General features: G+C 47.6%; 2 protein-coding genes and 1 pseudogene across 2 annotated transcripts; 1 reads left to right on the top strand and 2 right to left on the bottom strand.

The window, feature by feature from the left end:
• Nucleotides 1–370: 370 nt before the first annotated feature.
• Nucleotides 371–7,889, bottom strand: LOC131916045 (immunity-related GTPase family M protein 2-like). Its single transcript, XM_059269348.1, has 3 exons — nucleotides 7,717–7,889; nucleotides 6,037–6,076; nucleotides 371–1,937 (listed from the first exon to the last, which is right to left on the bottom strand). Exons 2-3 carry the CDS (start codon nucleotides 6,055–6,057, stop codon nucleotides 717–719), a joined length of 1,242 nt encoding a protein of 413 aa, XP_059125331.1. The 5' UTR covers nucleotides 6,058–6,076; nucleotides 7,717–7,889; the 3' UTR covers nucleotides 371–716.
• Nucleotides 7,890–13,312: 5,423 nt separating this feature from the next.
• On the bottom strand, nucleotides 13,313–17,620 carry LOC131916043 (immunity-related GTPase family M protein 3-like). The gene is made up of 2 exons (XM_059269346.1): nucleotides 17,529–17,620; nucleotides 13,313–14,747 (listed from the first exon to the last, which is right to left on the bottom strand). The coding sequence occupies exons 1-2, from the start codon at nucleotides 17,607–17,609 to the stop codon at nucleotides 13,539–13,541; spliced, it is 1,290 nt and encodes a 429-aa protein (XP_059125329.1). The 5' UTR covers nucleotides 17,610–17,620; the 3' UTR covers nucleotides 13,313–13,538.
• Nucleotides 17,621–18,041: 421 nt separating this feature from the next.
• On the top strand, nucleotides 18,042–18,421 carry LOC131916044 (small ribosomal subunit protein uS8-like; annotated as a pseudogene).
• Nucleotides 18,422–18,623: the final 202 nt, after the last annotated feature.

Here is an 18,623-nt window from a genome sequence, read left to right as displayed (position 1 = left end):
AACACACACACACACACACACACACACACACAAACTGAGGGAAATGGGAAAGCTCCATGTGGAAGAGAGGAGGGTCTGAGTGTCTGGCCTGTGGAGTTAGGGGTGGCTGAAGAAGTTTAGATCCAATAGGGACTGTGAATGCACAGAGTGTGAGGGGCCATGACTAGACTTGACACCATTGACGCCATTGAAGACAGTGTTGGGTACTTAGAATTCTTCTGTTCAGCACTTGGTGAATCCCATTTCCAGTGGTGCAGAGTTCATTCCCCTCTCTTTACACATCGGAGGAGAGGTCAGAGACCAGGCCTCTATCAGCCATGCTTTCAGACCTTGGACAAAAGCAAGCTCTTCCTCATTCCCGAAGGGATGCACTGCTTCCCAAGACAGGGAAGAAGAAGAGAGGGGAAAGAGAGATGGGAAAACCAAGAGGCCACTAACAGAAACAATATCTATCATAGGTGCAAAGATAACTGTGTGTCAAACGTGAGATTCTGTACAGTCAAAATAAGGAAATTTCTCCTATATTGGGATCCCAGATAGTTCAGCTAATAAATAAACAAAAGGTACAAAGCAAAATCCATTATGGTGTTTCCTGATGGGGACACCCATCAAGAAAGGTGGACCATTAACCTCAAGGAACTTGGAATCCAAAGCTCAAGTAAGCTCAACTTCGGGTTAGATGTAGGGTACAGAGCTGGGGAGAGGACCTCAGTTGTCTAGCCCTTCTGAGGAGGGATAATGGACTCTTTCAGGATTTCCCACAGAATATTCTTGGTTTTCTTTGCAACTTCATTAAGCACATGTTTCAGTTGAATGCATCTACGATGGCGAGAGTCAAAACAGTAACGGATGAAGATAACTCCTGTAGAGAAATATTGGGTTCTGGAACGACACAGCTGAGACACAGTCCAGCCATCTTGTTGGTCTCTCTTTGTATTCTGGGATGGCTTGGCATCCCTGGAATAAGCATCAGGCTGGTTCATAATCAGAGACATCTGGTGGAGAGATCTCTCATCCACACCAAAGATTTCTTGGAAGACTTTCTGACACTCTCCCTGATTACCTGGATTATTAATTCCAAAACCTTTTAGATTATCCTTATCTATGTTCTGATTAAAGGATTCTACTTTCTCATTAATAGTGTTCTCACAGATTTGGAAAAGGGTTCCTAAGAGACCCTCGAATTTGATGCTGGGGATGTCTTTTTTCAGTGTGTCTCTAAGTTTCGGGAAGTCATGTGATGAAGGCTTAACGTTAGATACCAGGAATATGGGGGGCACCTTCACCCCCTCCTTCTGGAGGTTCTCCTGAATACTCTCCTGGATACTCCGCAGTAGCTGGGGTTCTGAGTGGGCACTTGTACTGAGGTCCCTGTCCAGCTTTGTCCAGACAACATAGAAACTCTTTCTCATCCTCTGCATGGCTTTAGCCAGCTTCACATGGTTTGAACTGAACTGCTCAGAAGCGATGATAATGATAAGGTCATATTTGTCAAACTCCATCTCCTCCAGGTAGTTCTCCATGCTCTGAGCTGTGACCCTTGTGCCAGGCAGGTCCCACAGGTCCACATTGGGAAAAATGGAGGAGAAGTAACAGGCTGGTTTCTGGGTGGCTCTCAGCACCCCAGTGGGAGCTGAATCCTCTTCCTCATGTCCAATGAGCCTAAGGGCATTGATGAAGGATGACATGCCATTGCCAGAGTCCCCAGTCACGGCAATTTTCACTGTGCTCCTTGATACTTCCTGAATGATATCTTTGACTATGGAGACCACTTCTCCCAACTTTCCATCTTTCACAGCAGTCTCAATATTCTTGACAACTTCCACAGATAAAATACTGCTGTGTTTGTGAATGAGTATAGATTTGGAGAAGTGTGTAAATTGTTTATCTCCGACAGACCCAACTGTCTCTTCCATGTTGGTGAGCAATGGAGCAACCTGTAGATACATTAGGAAGGGAGTTAGGAGGGCTGTGAACACAGGCACCCACAGGAAAACACTGTTCCTTGTCCAGGCTTTCAGATCCACAGCCAATCGACATCAAGACCTGCTGATTACAGACAGAACTAGCTGAGCCCTCCTGTGCATGAGCACATTCTTGGAGTGCAAGGATAGTTCTGTAGCTGTTACTGCAACACTGAACCCCAAAGCTAAGCACTGCAATGTCAGGCAGTTCTCTTACTGGGTACAAATGTCCATACTCACCCCTTCCTGGTTGCCAGGACCACCGAGGAAGAGCATGCAGAGCAGGGAACAGCCTGTGCCAGCTCCCTGTCTGGAGGACCCACAAGTCTTCACTTCACTCAGCCTTGTGCATCAGAGGCTGGTCATCTCTGTTGCACTCTGAAAATTCGTGCTTTCCTCTCCCCCATGGCTTCAGTAGTAGAGGCGGAATGAACACACTGCTATATGTCAGGTTCAACAGCAAAGCCTCCCGGTTTCCAAATAATCTCATCTGGGTCTGGAGAGACCGCTCAGTGGTTAAGCGCACTGGCTGCTCTTGCAGAGGACCTGGGCTTGGTTCCCACCCCACCGGGTGGCTCATAACCACCTGTGACTACAGTTCCAGAGTTTCCAAAACCCTCTTCTGGACTCCAAGAATACCTGCCTGCACATGTGCATATACAGACACTCAGGCACACATACACATAAAACTAAATCTTTAAAAAAGAATAAAAATTCCATCAATTTTAAGACAGCATGTGAGTTGTCTATTATCACTGCAGCTATTCTTATTAACATACAGACTGAAATTGTTCTGTGAACAGGTTTCTTTTTAATGTTTTGATTAGCACATATAATTTTTGGTTGTTTTTGTTTTGAGACAGTGTAGCCCTGGCTGATCTGGAACTTGCTCTGTAGACCAGGCTGGCCTTGCACTCAGATCTGCCTGCCTCTAACTCCTCAATGCTGTGATTAAAGCATGCACCACCACACTCAGCATTTTTCGTATACATTAATGATATAATACTGAGTTTCATTATGACATTTGCACACATGAACATCATGTGTTTTTTATTGTATTCACACCCACCTGTTCATTTTTCTAGTCCTCCCCCTGTTCCCAGTGATGTCTGTCCTCTTCCCAGCCTGTCCCCCTTCTACGTTCATGGTTGTTTTTCGGTTTTATGGGGGTTTTTTTCTTCTTTGTGGCCCAGTGAGTCTCATTTGAGTGTTTACAAAAGCAGGAGTGAGAATTGGCTTACAGCAGCATGTGCATTTTCTCAGTGGCTAGGGACTGAAGAAAATGTCCCTCCTTCCTTCATCATCTATTTACTGTGTATAAATCCTCAGGGAGGGGTGGGGACTCACCATACCCTCCCCTTTCCATAACAGGATGTCAACAGGCCCCGTCCTGTGGTGATCTTGTACAAGTAACCACAGCTGCAGTGGGTTCAAAAGTGGCACTGCTAAGCTAGTCCAGAAGTCAACATTTTACACACACACACACACACACACACACACACACACACACACACAAGCATGCTCTCTACAGTTTTTACATACTTCCCATGTCCTCTTCTAAGCTATTCTTTGAGCCATGGGGACACTGATACAGAGATACAGACGACCTTAGGGTGGGCCATTCAATCATGTTTCTGTTCTTGACTAAATCCTTGCCAGGGCACTGAAGTATTTTGTGGGGCAGGATTGGGAAACATAATTTTCCAACATCAAGGATGGAGGTGTGGGGGTTGGAGAGATGGCTCAGGGGTTAAGAGCACTTATTGCCTTTCCATAGGATGTAGGCTCCATTCCCAGCATCTATATCAGGTGATCCACATCCTCCTGTAACTCCAATTCCAGAGGATCTGACGCCCTCTTCTGGGTTCCTGAGGCACTGTACAAATGTGCCTATGCTCCACACAGACACACATATGCACATGATTAAAAATGATACCAAGCTGGGCATGGTGGTGCATGTCTTTAATCCCAGCACTGGGAGGCAGAGGCAGGAGAGTGTCTGTGAGTTCTAGGCCAAACAGTGAGGGCTACATAGTGAGACACTCCCCCCCCCCAAAAAAAAAGGAAATTAATTTTTAAAAGATGGAAGATGTGGGATGCATAAACCCATACCCAGCACAGGTAAGCACTAGAGTGTTGGCCTTCTGGAGTGGACACTGAGACATATTAGTGTGAGGACAGGACTCCAACCATTTCACAGGATCACACCAAATCTTGAGATGCAAGACAGCAGCATATACCTTAACCACTGTTCTTAGATAAAGGCCCTACATGGGGCAGGCATGTGCTGTTCCACAATTAGGAGTGATTGATGGGACTCTTCCTCTTGAAATTTTGTTTTCCTGTTTTGTGTGTATAAAAGACTAAAAGCATTTGAAACTCAGCACCATATATTTGGGAAATTTCCTGTGAGTCCCACATAGCTTTTCTGTCCTTTAAGAAGCTCCCTGCCAGCTAGGTGGTGGCAGAGCATGCCTTTAATGCCAGCACTGAGCAAGGGAGGCAGAGGCAGGCAAATCTCTGTGAGTTCTAAGCCAGCGTGGGCTACAGAGTGAGTTCCAGTATAGCCAGGACTACACAGAGAAACCCTGTTGAAAGAAAGAAAGGAAGGAAGGAAGGATGGGAGGAAGGAAGGAAGGAAGGAAGGAAGGAAGGAAGGAAGGAAGGAAGGGAGAAAGAAAGGAAGGAGAGAAGAGAAGAGAAAAGAAAAGAAAGAAAAAATCTCTCTGCCAGAATTACTCCTGAGTCCCATGAAATAACCAGAATGTGCGCAGGTGTTTTCCCTCAAAATCCAGGGCTCTTGTCTGTGGAAGGTGCTTCTCAGGCACCCTTAAGTTTTTGGTACTGGTTTGTTCTCCATACTCCCAGTGGGAGCATCCTCTGTCTCTCTTGCTCATCTTCTGGGATGGGCTCTCCTGCCTGCAGCACACCACTGCTCCCCACAAACTTCTGTTCATCAGCCTGAGGGGCTGGCTTTAGTCTCCACATGGAAAGAGTAGGCTGATACCCCATCCTGAGTCCCCAAAGCTGCTGGTTTGGTGAATTGTGGGCAAATTCCTAAATTCCTAGTTGTCTGCAGATTACTGGAGTAGCTGCCTTTTTCACTCCTGTGACAAAACACCAGGAGGAGTCCTGTAGAGCTGCTCATGTGGACAGCTACAGGAACCACGGCTCAGCCACTGACCAGGCTTGGCCAAGAGCGAACCCTCAAGAGGTCAGTCTGGAGTTCAAGGGGCCCACACTTCCCTATCTGAGGGCCCTGTTCAATTTATACCTCTGGTGTCTCTGATTCACCCCTGGGCACATGGGTCAGAGATCCATGTGGAGGATGAGGAACAGGCCCTCCTGGCCTCTGAAGGGAGCCCGACAAGCAAATTCACTAGAGAGAGACAGCCAGGCCTGGGAGGAGACCTGTGAGACATGACTCAGGGATCTCCTAACATACTCACAGGAAGAGGTGCACTTCATAGAAGCCAGAGCATGCTCTCACACACATGCATGCATGCATGAATGCACAGGTACACACACACACACACACACACACACGCACACACACGCGCGCACACACACACACACACACACACACAACTGAATGAGGGGTTGTGCCGTGTGGTTCACATAGGCTACATGTGATTCTACTGGAATCAGTTGATTTGTATTTTATTTTATTTATTTATTTATTAGATAGAGTCTCTCTACAGAGCCCTGGCTTTCCCGAACACATTATGTAGACCAGGCGGGGCTCGAACTCACAGGGATCCATCTACCTCTGCCTCCTGAGACTGGAACTAAAGACATGTGCAATAATATCCAGAGACTTGTGTTTTATTATACTTATTCCAACTGCACAACTTTACTAAAAAGTTCCTGATGACCCACCAATATGTCATGACTTAAGTAAAACAAAAACTATGGGTAATAGGGGGTGCAAGATGCTCAAAGCCCCTGTGAGGGTCAATTTCAGTTGCCTGCTTGATTGGATTGAAAACACCTGAGGCATTAGTGAGGCCCACCTTTATGTATATCCCTGAGACAGTTTCCAGAAAGGGTTACCTGAGGGAGCAAGACTCACCTTGGATGTAGACATTGCCATCACGGATTGGGGTCCGGAACTGGAAAAAAAAAACAAAGGAATGAAATGAAGCTGAGCCCCAGCATGCACCTCTCTGTATGTCCAGACTGTGGATACCTGAGATCAGCTGACTCGAGCCCCTGTGGCCACACCTTTCCCACCCTGCTGGGCTGCATCCTCTCTAACAGGAGCCACATAAGCCTTCCTCCCTTAAGATGCTTCCTGTCAGCTGTGTTGTCAGAGCCGAGAATCCTAATGAAGACTGACCTTATCCATATGTGAAAATGCCATCATGAAACCTGATACTTTAAAAAATGTTTCCGTTTTTGCATTTATTTATTTATATGTGTGGAAGGTGTGTTGAGCATGGCAAATGCACACGTAGAAGTCAGGACAACCTGTGGGAGTCAGTTCTCTCCTTCTCCCATGTGGGTCCTTGGGATCAATCTCAGGTCATCAGGCTTGGGAGCAATCACTTCTACCCACTAAGCCAGCTCACTGGCCCACAACCCATTATTTTATGCAATTATTATAGACTAATAAAGAGTGTACATTTTAAAATGCAAAACACAGTCTCACATCCGCTGTGCTAGTCTAGAACTCCCTGTGTAACCTTGACCTGAATCTTCTGCCACACTTCCCCAGTGCTATGCTGACAAATGTGAGCCACCTCACCCAGCTGAGCCTCCATCAAAGGTGCTGCAGAGACGGGGGAACCAGCCTAGACTAGTCACAGTTCTGAGCTGTCAGGGGCTTTTGTGAACATAGATCCTATCGCCCCCCCTCAACCTCTCCTTTGTTCCTACTCTCTTCACCATTAGGCCCACCCCATGGGATCCACCCCAGGGTCCTTGGGAACAGCCTTGGACCCTGCGAGCATGCTCTGGGATGTATTTAAAGTGTGCAACACGAATACACACTCTCATGCTCCATGAAGGACTGAGCTAGTGCCTGTGGTGCGCCAGTTTCTCTAATGCAGATGAAATACTTGAACTGGTTTTTGCCTTGTTTCGATTTTTCGGCTGTTTGTTTTAAAGGGGCCAGTGAGATGGCTTAGCAAGTAAACGTACTTGCCAGCAAGTCTGACAACATGAGTTCAGTTGCAGAAAGAATCAGCCCCACAGGTTATCCCCTGACATCCACATGCACACAGACACAGACACACAAAGACACACACTGAATAAATAATTTTTAAAATAACTGAACGGAATTATTAAATATATAGATGTATATATTATAATATGAATAGAAGATTTGCTTAGGACCTCAGTCTTTCAAGTTCCAGTCTCTGTGAGCTCTGGAAAAAGAACCAATGTGTTTACATAATCCTGGGACATCCCAATATTGTCAGTGGGAAGTTCTGATGCTGGACTCTGGTCCCAAAGGGAACATCAATAGAGTGGTTAAGGTAATATGAGTGAAACCCCATCTGCTTTTTCTGAACTAGGCCTCCTAAGAAGACACCCAATCCAGGGATATGAGGTAAGAAAGGGGCACATTGCCTCTCTACTGGTGGGTTGGAAAGACTCTTTTCAGCCCAAACACAAGGGACTGTGTGGTCCTGAAGAAGATCAGGGCAGGTGCCTGCTGCACACAATCCCTGAGAGGAACACCAGACTCCAGACTCTCCTGCCCTGAGCAGTTGATAGGCCAAGCTGCACTTAGGAGCCTCTCACCTACCTGCTCAGAAGCCTTGTAAAACTGGAATCCAGGCCCAGGATGTTCAGGAGGAGACAGTGGAGCAGTGGAGGGCTGGGGTCCTCCTGGGATGAACGATAGAGGGGGAGAGCAGCTGAAGGGAAGCCTGAGCTCCTGGGCTTCCTCTCAGACCCTGCTCCACTCTGGACCCTGCTCCTCTCAGACCCTGCTCCACTGTGGACAGGGCTCCTCTCAGACTCTGCTCCACGCTGTACTCTGCTCCACGCTGTACTCTGCTCCACGCTGTACTCTGCTCCACTCTGGACCCTGCTCCGCTCCGGACATAGCTCTTCTCAGACTCTGCTCCACTCTGGACCCTGCTCCACTCCTCACTTGTAGGCAGGAGCCCTGCCTGCCTCCCCCGAGGGAGGGGCCTGCAGCCAGACTAGCTTTCAGTTTCTGTTCCTGGAAATGGTTCGTTTTCAGGATTCAGCTGCACAAGTTCCACACTCTCCTTCAGAGAGTGGGGGCAGGGTTCTGTCAGAGGGCCAGGCTTGAGGGTGGGAAGTCTGCCCAGGAACAGTGACATCCAATTGCAGTCAGAGCCTTCTGGTGTGACCCTGCTGCCTCCCTTCCTGGAGCCCCCTTCTTGCTCAGATGATGGCACCTCACCCCTTCAGACCCTGTGAGCCCTAGTGCTTAGAGAGCTGCAGACCCTTCATAAGACTGCCCCTCACAGCTGCTGTGCCTGCTCGGTAGTTCAATGGCTCCCTCCCACCCCACTCAGCTCAGATACAGGACTTCCTCCACCAGGGAGGCCCCTCTAACCCACCCTAAGTCAGTCTACCCTAAACCAGAATCTCGTGCCTCCATTGCTGTACCAGAGTTCAGGAGACACAGAACCTGGTTCACACTTGCTCTGATCACATGATAATGGGCAATGTCTTTCTTCAGAAACTATACCCTGGGTTCTTGATGACCCTGGGAGTAGAGGAATGGAACTCTTGAGCCTCCGTCCGTATTTTACACCATGGCCAGAACAAGTTTGGAGATTTCAGGGCAAGGCAGTGTGAACAGATAAATGCCAGATCCAGAGGTTATCCTGTGGACCATGGGTCGTGTGGCTACCTTCTCACAGTCCCTGGCTTCTAGTTCCCTCTCAGTCTCTGGGCTGTTCTGAGCTCTTCCAAGCCCCTGTCTTGCTGTTCCAACAGATGGAGAAGTGCTTCCCACAGTCACCCAACCTCATCCTCCCCTCCAGGCCTCAGCCTGGGATGGCCTCCACGAGACAGCCTGGCTGTCCAGGACCCTGTTAGCAACTCCCCAGATGTCTGATTCTCCTTCCCAGAATAGCACAGCCCCTGGAGCACCCAGCCCAGAATTTTAGAGCCTGTGATCTCATGCTACTGCAGGTCAGCAACTCCTACTTCACACCAACATGAATAGTTCACCTTGTGTACGTGTCTTGGACCCAGAGGAGGTCAACTGAGTCTCCAGGAAATATTAAAAGCAGAGGCTCCAGGCTCTGCCATGATTACTACTGCCTGTGAGGTCCTGAAGAGCCCTTTATCCTCTCCACAGATCTCATGTCTTCATTCTAATCTGAGAGCAGAGAGGGGCATGACCATACCCCTGGGGATACTTCATAGAAGTCTCATTAATTTATACAACTAATATGTGTCAATAAATAGGGCAGCGATTTGCCTTAGGTGGCAATGAACTTAGCTAGCATGCACAGGTCACAGGTTCCATCCCCAGCACCACATAAAACTGGGTATGAACCGGCCATGGTAGTGTATGCCTTTAGTCCTAGCACTCTGGAGGCTGAGGCAGGCAAGTCTCTGTGAGTTCCAGGACAGCCTGGTCTACATAGACAGGGCTACATAGAAGGCCTTATCTCAAAACAACAACAACAACAATAAAATCCACTGGAGAGGGGGCTGCATGTCTCTCATCTCAGCACACAGAAGGAGGTAGAGGTAAAAGGATCAGAAGTTCAAGGCCATCTATGACTACATAGTTGGAAGCCAGCTTGGGATACAAGAGACCCTAGTGTACACACACACACACACACACACACACACACACACACACACACACTTCTCTGCTTGGGGGTTGAGGTACCTGGAGAAATGGCTCAGCAGTGAGGACACTTATTTGCTCTTCCAGAGAACATGAGTTCAGTTCTCAGCAACCACGTCAGGCAGCTGACAACTGCCTGTAACTCCAGATGGCCTCTGAAGTCACCCATACACACGTGGCTTCCACAGACATATGCGCATAAATAAAATACATCTCCTTTTAAAAATCTATGTAGGGCATTTGCAGCCCGGAAAAGGGGCAGGACAGTAGTGACAGGAGGGTGACACACAGAAAGCAAACAGAAGGACACAGAGTGACGCAGCCGTTTATTTTCTGCTGCTTCGCAGAGACGCTGCAGATGCCAATATGGAGTTAGGAAACCCTGTGTGACCAGAGGGACAGAGGTAGAAAGGGACAAAGTGTGCTTTGTGTGTTGATATTGGGCAACAGTGCGGGATGGCCAGAGATCCTCCCAGGGAAGTCACCTCAGTCCAGGGAGTGCTGCAGCTCTCTTGCCAGGCAGCCAGGCAGCCTAGACCTGCAAGTAGGGCTGTGCCTGTCCCTGAACCTCAGGGTACATCTGGAGGACCCATCCTTGCTCCTCTGTGTGAGCATGGACATGCAGTGAGGGCTGGGATCACAGGGTGGGTTAAGGGTCCCCTGCCTTGTCCTGGGACACACTGGACTCAGATTTCCCAGTACTCTCACTGACTCAAGCCACAATAGTCTGTGACTCAATGGCACTCTCTTCAGGAAAAATTGAGAAAATCAGAAAACGATGTCCACAGAACTGGAGGGATGGCGCAGGGTTAATGTCGTTTGCTGCTCTTCCAGAAGACTAGTGTTCAGTTCCCAGCACCCACAGCGGCCGCTCACAACTGTCTGATCTCCAGCTCTAGGGGGTTCAGCACCTTCTTCTGGCCTCTGTGGGTACCTGCACACACACACACACACACACACACACACACACACACACACACACAGAAGAGAGAGAGAGAGAGAGAGAGAGAGAGAGAGAGAGAGAGAGAGAGAGGGAGAGAGGGAGAGATTTTGTTTTCTTTGGGGCTTTTTTCTTTTCTTTTTTTTTTTTTTTTTTTTTTGGTTTTTTGAGACAGAGTTTCTCTGTATCTTTGGAGCCTTTCCTAGACTATCTCTGTAGACCAGGCTGGCCTCAAACTCACAGAGATCCACCTGCCTCTGCCTCTCAAGTGCTGGGATTACAGGCGTGCACCACCACCACCTGGCAAGAGAGGGAGTTTTTAAGTTACTGTCTAAAAGAGCAGATCTAACCCATACCAAGCACCAGTACCAGAATTAAACACTAGCAGAGACTCTCAGGACCTTGGTGACAGGGGAATGCGCATGCTCTCTGAGTGAGTTTCCTTTCATCAGAGTCAGCTCCAGGCACCCATCAGCAACAGGAGAAGAGTGTCTGGTTGACAGGATGCAGGTATGGACATGGGCTGAGGGGCAGAGGTGTCTCCTATCAACCTGGACAGACTGGAACCTCCTCCAAGAGCACCGCACTTGTTCTCAAGTAGGGGTGTTAAGAATGTAATTACTGGCTGGATGTGGTAGTACACACCTTTAATCTCAGCACTTGGAAGGCAGAAGCAGGTAGCTCTTGTTTAGTTCAAGACCCACCTGGTCTACAGAGTGACTTCCAGGACAGCTAGGGCTACAGAGTAAGACCCTGTCTCAAATGACAAACAAACAAAAAAGAATGTAATTACCCAAGACATCTACTTTGCAGATAAACAATGTGTCCTGTAAAGAGCCTTGGGAAGATGAGGGTCTGGTCCAATTGGCAATGTGCTCTCCCTGGCACGCACAAAGCCCAGGATTCCATTCTTGGTACTGCAAAAAACTGACCATGATGGCACAGACTTATAATCCTACATTTGAGAAGTGGAGGCAGGAGGATCGGAGATTCAAGGTCATCCTCTGATATATCCTAGGATACATAAGACCCTGCCTCAAAACAGCAACAGCAGCAGCAAGAAGCAGAGTAACTTCTGAATTCTTCTTACTGAAGAACCTATCTAGCATGGCCTATCTGAGGACACATGGAAGCAGAGCTGAAACCTAGATCCATCCTCTTCCTCTGTGTCTTCCATACTCAAATAGCCAGATGCTGAGTATACTGAGTGCTGGGATCCATTCCAGAGTAGCCAGGAACCCTTCTCAAGGTAAATTTTTAAGCACAAAATACTTGGTTGACATACTTAGGGTAATAAGAATAGAAAGCCAGGCAGGGCATGGTGGCATATGCCTTTAATACCAATACTCGGGAGGCAGAGGCAGGCAGATCTCTGAGTTCGAGGCTAGCCTGGTCTACAAAGCAAGCTTCAGGACAGCCAGGGCTGTTACACAGAGAAATCCTGTCTCTGGGGAAAAAAAATAAAAAATAAAAAATAGCCAGAAGTGGAACTATGGAAGCCAAACATAGAGGAGAAGTAATTTAGAGACTTTCCCAGAATTAGGACTTTGATGGATGAGGTCTCTGTTTGTTTTGGCAGATGAGATGGTGCTGTGTGCTAAGTTTTTACTTCCATCATGGAATCAGTTCTGCTAAGGCCTGGGGGCCTATTACAGCCTTCACCCCACATACAACTCTCTCTCTCTCTTTCTGTTTCTCTCTCTCTCTCTCTCTCTCTCTCTCTCTCTCTCTCTCTCTCTCTCTCACACACACACACACACACACACACACACACACACACACACACACAGAGGTGTGGCCTAGTGGGAGATAATCAGGTCATAGGTAATAGTGTCATTGCTCTAGGAAGACATAAATCATGTTCTGGATTCAGCTGTTTCCCTTAAGAATGGGCCTTTGACAGAAAAAAAGGAGCCCGGACCCTAGATCTCTTGTGCTCTGGCCTCTCCCACAGGAGCTCCTGCCATTGTGATGACCTCACCAGAGGCCAACTTGATGGGTCACCCACTGGGAACTCCCAGACTTCAGGACTATGAGTTAATAAACCTTATTTCCTTTTATATTGCTTAAACTCAGGTACTTTGTTGTAGCTCCAGAAAATATACGAAGACTTTGATGTCTGGGCTTGAGGAAACCACTCTTCCCTGTGCTGGCACAGGGCTCAACACCCTTGGTGGTCTTGAAAACTGGTCACATGTTTAACTAGACACAAAGACATCTTCAGCAGGCCATCGATATGGCTCAGCAGGAAAAGGTGCTTGCCACCAACCTGATGACCTGACTTCAGTCCCTAGAACCTACAAGGGAGAAGGAGAAAATGGACTCCACGTGCTGCTGTAAGCGTTCAAACACACACATGTGGTCACACGGGTACACACACAGCCCCAACACCCAGATTCTAAGGGAAAGTTTCCACCTCCCTCTGCACCCTCCAGATCTGTAAGTGCCATTCTTAGCCAGCTAAGTCACCACCAGGGGTATCTAGGGAAAGAGAAAATAAGAAGAAAACTAGTAATGAAGGCAACTTTAATGGCTTAGGAGGGAGACTGTTTGATTTAAACGTGCATGACAATGAAAACTGAATGCATAAAAGCTATGTGCTGAACCAGGAAAGCGAGGCTGATTATCTTGGTGGATACTTGTTCTTTGAAGGAAGGTGATAATAGAGTTGAGTGTGGGAAGGTGTGCAGATTTTCTTAACTCCTCTAGCAATATTAAGCCTTATGACAATGTGTGGCTGTAGTTTTTGATTTCTAGTAGATAGCTAGGTTCTTAAGCCAAAAGAAGACCCTGAGGCAGCCTGAATTTGACTTGATGGTAAGCCAGACCCTCCCCAGTGGACTTAAGGAGAGAGGGTCCTGTCCTTCAGGACTCTCCTCAAGAAGATCTTGGTGTCCCGAGCAACTAGTTCAATGACAATCCGAAGTCTCCGGTGTCTGAAGCCACGGACGACAGAGTTCCACAAGCCATACCACAATGGGAATGCTAGACCCTTGAGGAACATGATAACAGGAAAACACATCATGAGTCTCAGTCTCCAGTCCATCTTGTGCAAGTCCTGGAACTGCATGGCCCTGTAGCCCATCTCCAGTGTCCCTGTCCTCTGAGCCACCTGCTGAAGTGACCAATCATCCACACCAAAGGACTTCTGGTAGGTCGCCAGACTCTCCTCAAGGTCAGCAGCGTCACACATGCGGCTCACGGGTGTCTCCAGGTGATTTGTGGGCACACCTTCTTTCAGAGAGAACGCCTTCCTGTCGATGCTCTTGTCGCAGATTTCAGAGAGGATCTCTAAGGAATCTGCGTACCTGATGCTGGAGAGGTCTTTTTTCAGTGTGTCTCTAAGCTTCGGGAAGTCGTGTGATGAAGGCTCAAAGCTGGATACCAGGAATATGGGGGGCACCTTCATCCCCTCCTTCTGGAGGTTCTCCCTGATACTCTCTTGGATACTCTGCATAAGCTGGGGTTCTGAGTGGGCACTTGTACCGAGGTCCCTGTCCAGCTTTGTCCAGACGACATAGAACCTCTTTCTCATCCTCTGCATGGCTTTGGCCAGCTTCACATGGTTTGAACTGAACTGCTCAGAAGCGATGATGATGATAAGGTCATATTTGTCAAACTCCATCTCCTCCAGGTAGTTCTCCATGCTCTGGGCTGTGACCCCTGTGCCAGGCAGGTCCCACAGGTCCACATTGGATAAGCTGGAGGAGGAGTAACAGGCTGGTTTCTGGGTGGTCCTCACCACCCCAGTGGGAGCTGAATCCTCCTCCTCATGTCCAATGAGCCTAAGGGCATTGATGAAGGATGACATGCCATTGCCAGAGTCCCCAGTCACAGCAATCCTTACTTGGTATCCACACATTCTCTGCATTATATCACTGACCACATGGATCACATTCAACAGGTTCCCCTCTTTCACAGCTTTATCAATTTTCTCACTGACTTCTTGAGAGAAAATGATCTGGCTGGAATAGGACGGCTCACTATCACTCTTGAGAATAAACCATCCACTGATGAGAGATTTTGCCATGTTTACTAAATGTATAAAAGCCTGCAGAAGAGACGAGACAGAGAGTCAGACACAGGATGACACAGGAATCCACAGAAGTCACATACCCCAGCCATGGGTTCAGATCTGCCACCAGGGACAGCCAGGGCACCTCACTTGAACAGTGTGCCACCTCTTCTGCGATGGGGCTGCTCTGCAGATACACGGCCCTTCACAGTGCACACTTCACAGCCGCACTGGTGAGGTTTGAACCCGAGCTGCAGAACGTCAGCTGGGTCCTTCAGCGGGAAAAAGGGTGGGCAGGTCTGACCACTGCAAAAGCCAGCTCTCCACACCCAGACTTTCACTGTGCTTCTCCTTAAGAGTCAAATAATCAGCCAGGTGTGGTGGCCCATGCCTTTGAGCCCAGCTCTCAGGAGGCAGAGGCAGGTGGATCTCTGTGAGTTCCAGGAAAGTCTGGTCTACACAGCCAGTTCCAGGTCAACCAGGACTACGTAGAGAGACCCTGTCTCCAGAAGAAAAGATTAAATTTCCGTTTCTATGTGTCTGCACTATGAAAACTGGGATACTATTCACCAGTAACTACCTGCACAGAAGCACCTCTAACCCATCAACTTCAGCAGACAGCTCAAACCAACTTCCCAAATAGTCTAATGAGCCTGAGGTTTTTTGCTCATTTGATTTTTAGATTTATTTGTAGGTATGCATGTTTTGCCTGGATGTATGTCTGTATACCATGTGTGTTCCTCCTCTCCTCAGAAAGTGGAAGAGAGTGTCAGATCCCCTAAGAGGGGAGTTACAGTTGTGAGCCACAATGTGGGTGCTGGGATCAGAACTCAAGTCTTCTACAAGAACAGCCAGTGTGCTTAACTGCTGAACCACCTCTCCTAACCTACTAATTATTAATAAGCAGTAAGATTTGTGTGTCCCTGTGTGTTGGCATTGGAACTAATACAAGGATTCAGACTATTCTGCAAACAGGGCTTGGCCAAATCCTTACAGTAAGATTGAAACATTTGTGAGCCAAGGTTGTAATGAGAATTGCTTTTGGTGACCTAGTGGGTTGTATTCAAGATCTCAACTCCCCACATTGTTCCTAGGTGATGGGCCTTCTTCACAATGACACTATCAACAGGGATTGTTGGAACATGGATTTGGGGGAAACATAAATCTGTGTTCCAGGGTCAGGACCAAAATGGCTCCAGAACAAACTATCTCTGATGTCCTTAACAGAAGAAAACCTCTATCTATTAAGATGATCAGATGGCAGTTGGGCCAGTAGAAAACTTACCCATCTTGCTATGACTGCCTCTCTGACGGACCCACCAATGTGTTTTAAATTTATCTTGATTTATGGCTTTTTTTTATTCTGTAAAACTATAAAAACTTCATGAAGCTTCCATGTTAGAACATGAATGTGGGGTAACCTACATCTCTATTCCTGCACCATGGTAACTCAAAATGGCTCCAGAATAAACTACCTCTTATTTCCTTTTTAAAAAAAGAAAAAAGAAGAGAGAGAGAGAGATTGCTTGGAAATCAAAGTTCTTATTTGTACATCACTACCAATGTTTAAAAAAATTAAACCCAAGAGGCTGGGGTCTGGAACTCAATTGATAGAGTGCTTGCCTAGCACTCATGCAGCCCTGGGGTCAATCCCTAAGGCCACAGTAAACTGGGCATGATGCCATATACTCAGATTCCCAGCATTTGGGAGTTGGAGGCAGGAGGATAAGAAAATTAAGGGTATCCTCAACTACACAGTAAGTTTGAAGCTAGTCTGGACTACATGAGACCCTGACTCAAAGAAAAAAAAAGAAAGAAAGAAAAGAAAGAAAATCTAACACTTTCTGTGTGTATCACCATCAACCTCTTTAAAAATTTTCAAATCCCCCTGGGCAGTGGTGGCACCTGCCTTTAATCCCAGCACTCTGGAGGCAGAGACAGGCGGATCCGATGCAAGCCTGGGCTACAATGTGAGTTCTAGGAAAAGTTGCCAAAGCTACAAAGAGAAACCCTGTTTCAAAAAAAAAAAAAAAAAAAAAAAAAAACACAAGGAAAACAACAACTCCAAATCTCAGTAAGATGTAGTGGTAAATGCCCTTCATCCCAGCAGAGGCAGGCAGATATCTTGAGTTCCAGGCCAGCCTGGTCTACAGAGTGAGTTCCTGGACAGCCAGGGCTGCACAGAGAAACTCTGTCTCAAAATTAAACAAGCAAGCAAGCAAGCAAACAAACAAACAAAAACTCAAAACTCAAGACCATCTCTTTAATCCACACAGTGTATATCAGTTCCATGAAGAGCTCCCAGCCAGACCCACCCCTGGATCCCACCTCTGGATCCCATGAAGCAACTGAACTCTTGTCCTGTCCTCACACTGAAGTGTCGGGTGTCTGCCCCATAAGGCCTACTATTCCATCTGTGGGACCACTTCCAGGGTTCAACTTCTGAGAGGTGGTAGTTTCCTGTGATGGCCCCATCCAGATCTCTCCTGGGGTGGCCTTCCCCAACCCCAGGGGTGGCTTTTCCTCTTTCTCCACTGGGGTGGCCTCTCCCCTAAGTCCTCTCCTGGAATGTCCTCTCAGTCCTTTCCTGGGATGCTTCCTCCCCTTGTTCCCCTCCTGGGGTGGGTCCACTTCTGCTCCCCAAACACTTCCTGCTGCTCCTTACACAGTCCTTGGGCCTGGGCATGACCTCTACATGGAAGGAATAAGCCAAGAGTCCACACCAGTGTTTGAAGACTCACTCTGCTCCTTGAAATGCAGACAAGTTTCTAAAGTCTCCGTTTTCTGACCCAACACTGGGTAAGCGATGCTACCCACCTTCCAGACCTTGTGTACACACATGATGACTGAATGCATGGGATGCTCTCTACACAGCTCTCTGCTGTCTGGGAAAGCCATGCTACCCACCTTCCAGACCTTGTGTACACATGTGATGACTGAATGCATGGGATGCTTTCTACACAGCTCTCTGCTGTCTGGGAAAGCCATGCTACCCACCTTCCAGACCTTGTGTACACACATGATGACTGAATGCATGGGATGCTCTCTACACAGCTCTCTGCTGTCTGGGTGAAGGCTCCTTAGTCTCAACTCAGCTCTCTGGGCTGGTGTTCCTCTGGTTCTTCCTTCTCCCTTCAACTTTATGCAGTAGGAAGGTCTACGTCCGTGGGCCTGAACTTCACGGGGCTCTCACAAGCCTTATGATCATTAATCTTCTTCAGAACCTATTAGAAAAATGATATTACAACACCTGAGTACAGATGGAGAGATATATTGTTAGAAATAAGTACAGAGGTCTTTGTGCCATGTTTCCATGCCGACAACATCATGCTCATGGATGTCCCGGCAGAGATTCTCAAGAGCATCAATAGTGCTGAGGGAAGAGGCAAATGCCAGGACCTCATCAGGCCATGCTACAAGTCATCATTCGGTTCCTACTGTGAGGATGAAGCGTGGACACACTGGTAAATTTTAAATCACTGATAATCACAGAGCTGGGAAAATTGTGAACCTTACAGGCAGGTTGACCAAGTGTGGGGTGATCAACCCTAGATTTGATGTACAACTCAAAGGCTTAGAAAAAAATGGCAGAACTGTCTGCTCTCATCAGTCAGCTTGGCTTCCTTGTGCTGACAACCTCAGCCTTCACAGACCACAAAGAAGCAAGACAAAAACACACAGGAGGGAAAATACTGGGATTCTTTTTCTAGAAGTGTAAAATACATAAATAAAAAGCCTCTGTGAACTGTTCTAAAGAAGGAAGAAAGTGAGGGAGGGAAGGAGAGAGGGAGGGAAGAAAGAAAAAAAAGAAAAAGACACTAGCAAGCACACTCACATGTGTGCACACTCACACTCATGTGTGTGCACACTCACATGTGTGCACACACACAAGCCTCACACTCTCACACCTCA

This window comes from Peromyscus eremicus, chromosome 8a (genome assembly GCF_949786415.1).
Source record: "Peromyscus eremicus chromosome 8a, PerEre_H2_v1, whole genome shotgun sequence".
Taxonomy (NCBI): domain Eukaryota; kingdom Metazoa; phylum Chordata; class Mammalia; order Rodentia; family Cricetidae; genus Peromyscus; species Peromyscus eremicus.
Note: the sequence above shows the minus strand (reverse complement) of the source record. Positions and strands in the feature narration are given on the sequence as shown.

Coding starts and splice junctions, on each gene's coding strand:
- LOC131916045 (XM_059269348.1), bottom strand. CDS start 6,057: ATGGCAATGTCTACATCCAAG. Junction 1,938..6,036: donor TGGCAATGTCTACATCCAAG/GTGAGTCTTGCT, acceptor ATGTATCTACAG/GTTGCTCCATTGCTCACCAA.
- LOC131916043 (XM_059269346.1), bottom strand. CDS start 17,609: ATGGCTTTCCCAGACAGCAGAGAGCTGTGTAGAGAGCATCCCATGCAT. Junction 14,748..17,528: donor GTGTACACAAGGTCTGGAAG/GTGGGTAGCATC, acceptor TCTCTTCTGCAG/GCTTTTATACATTTAGTAAA.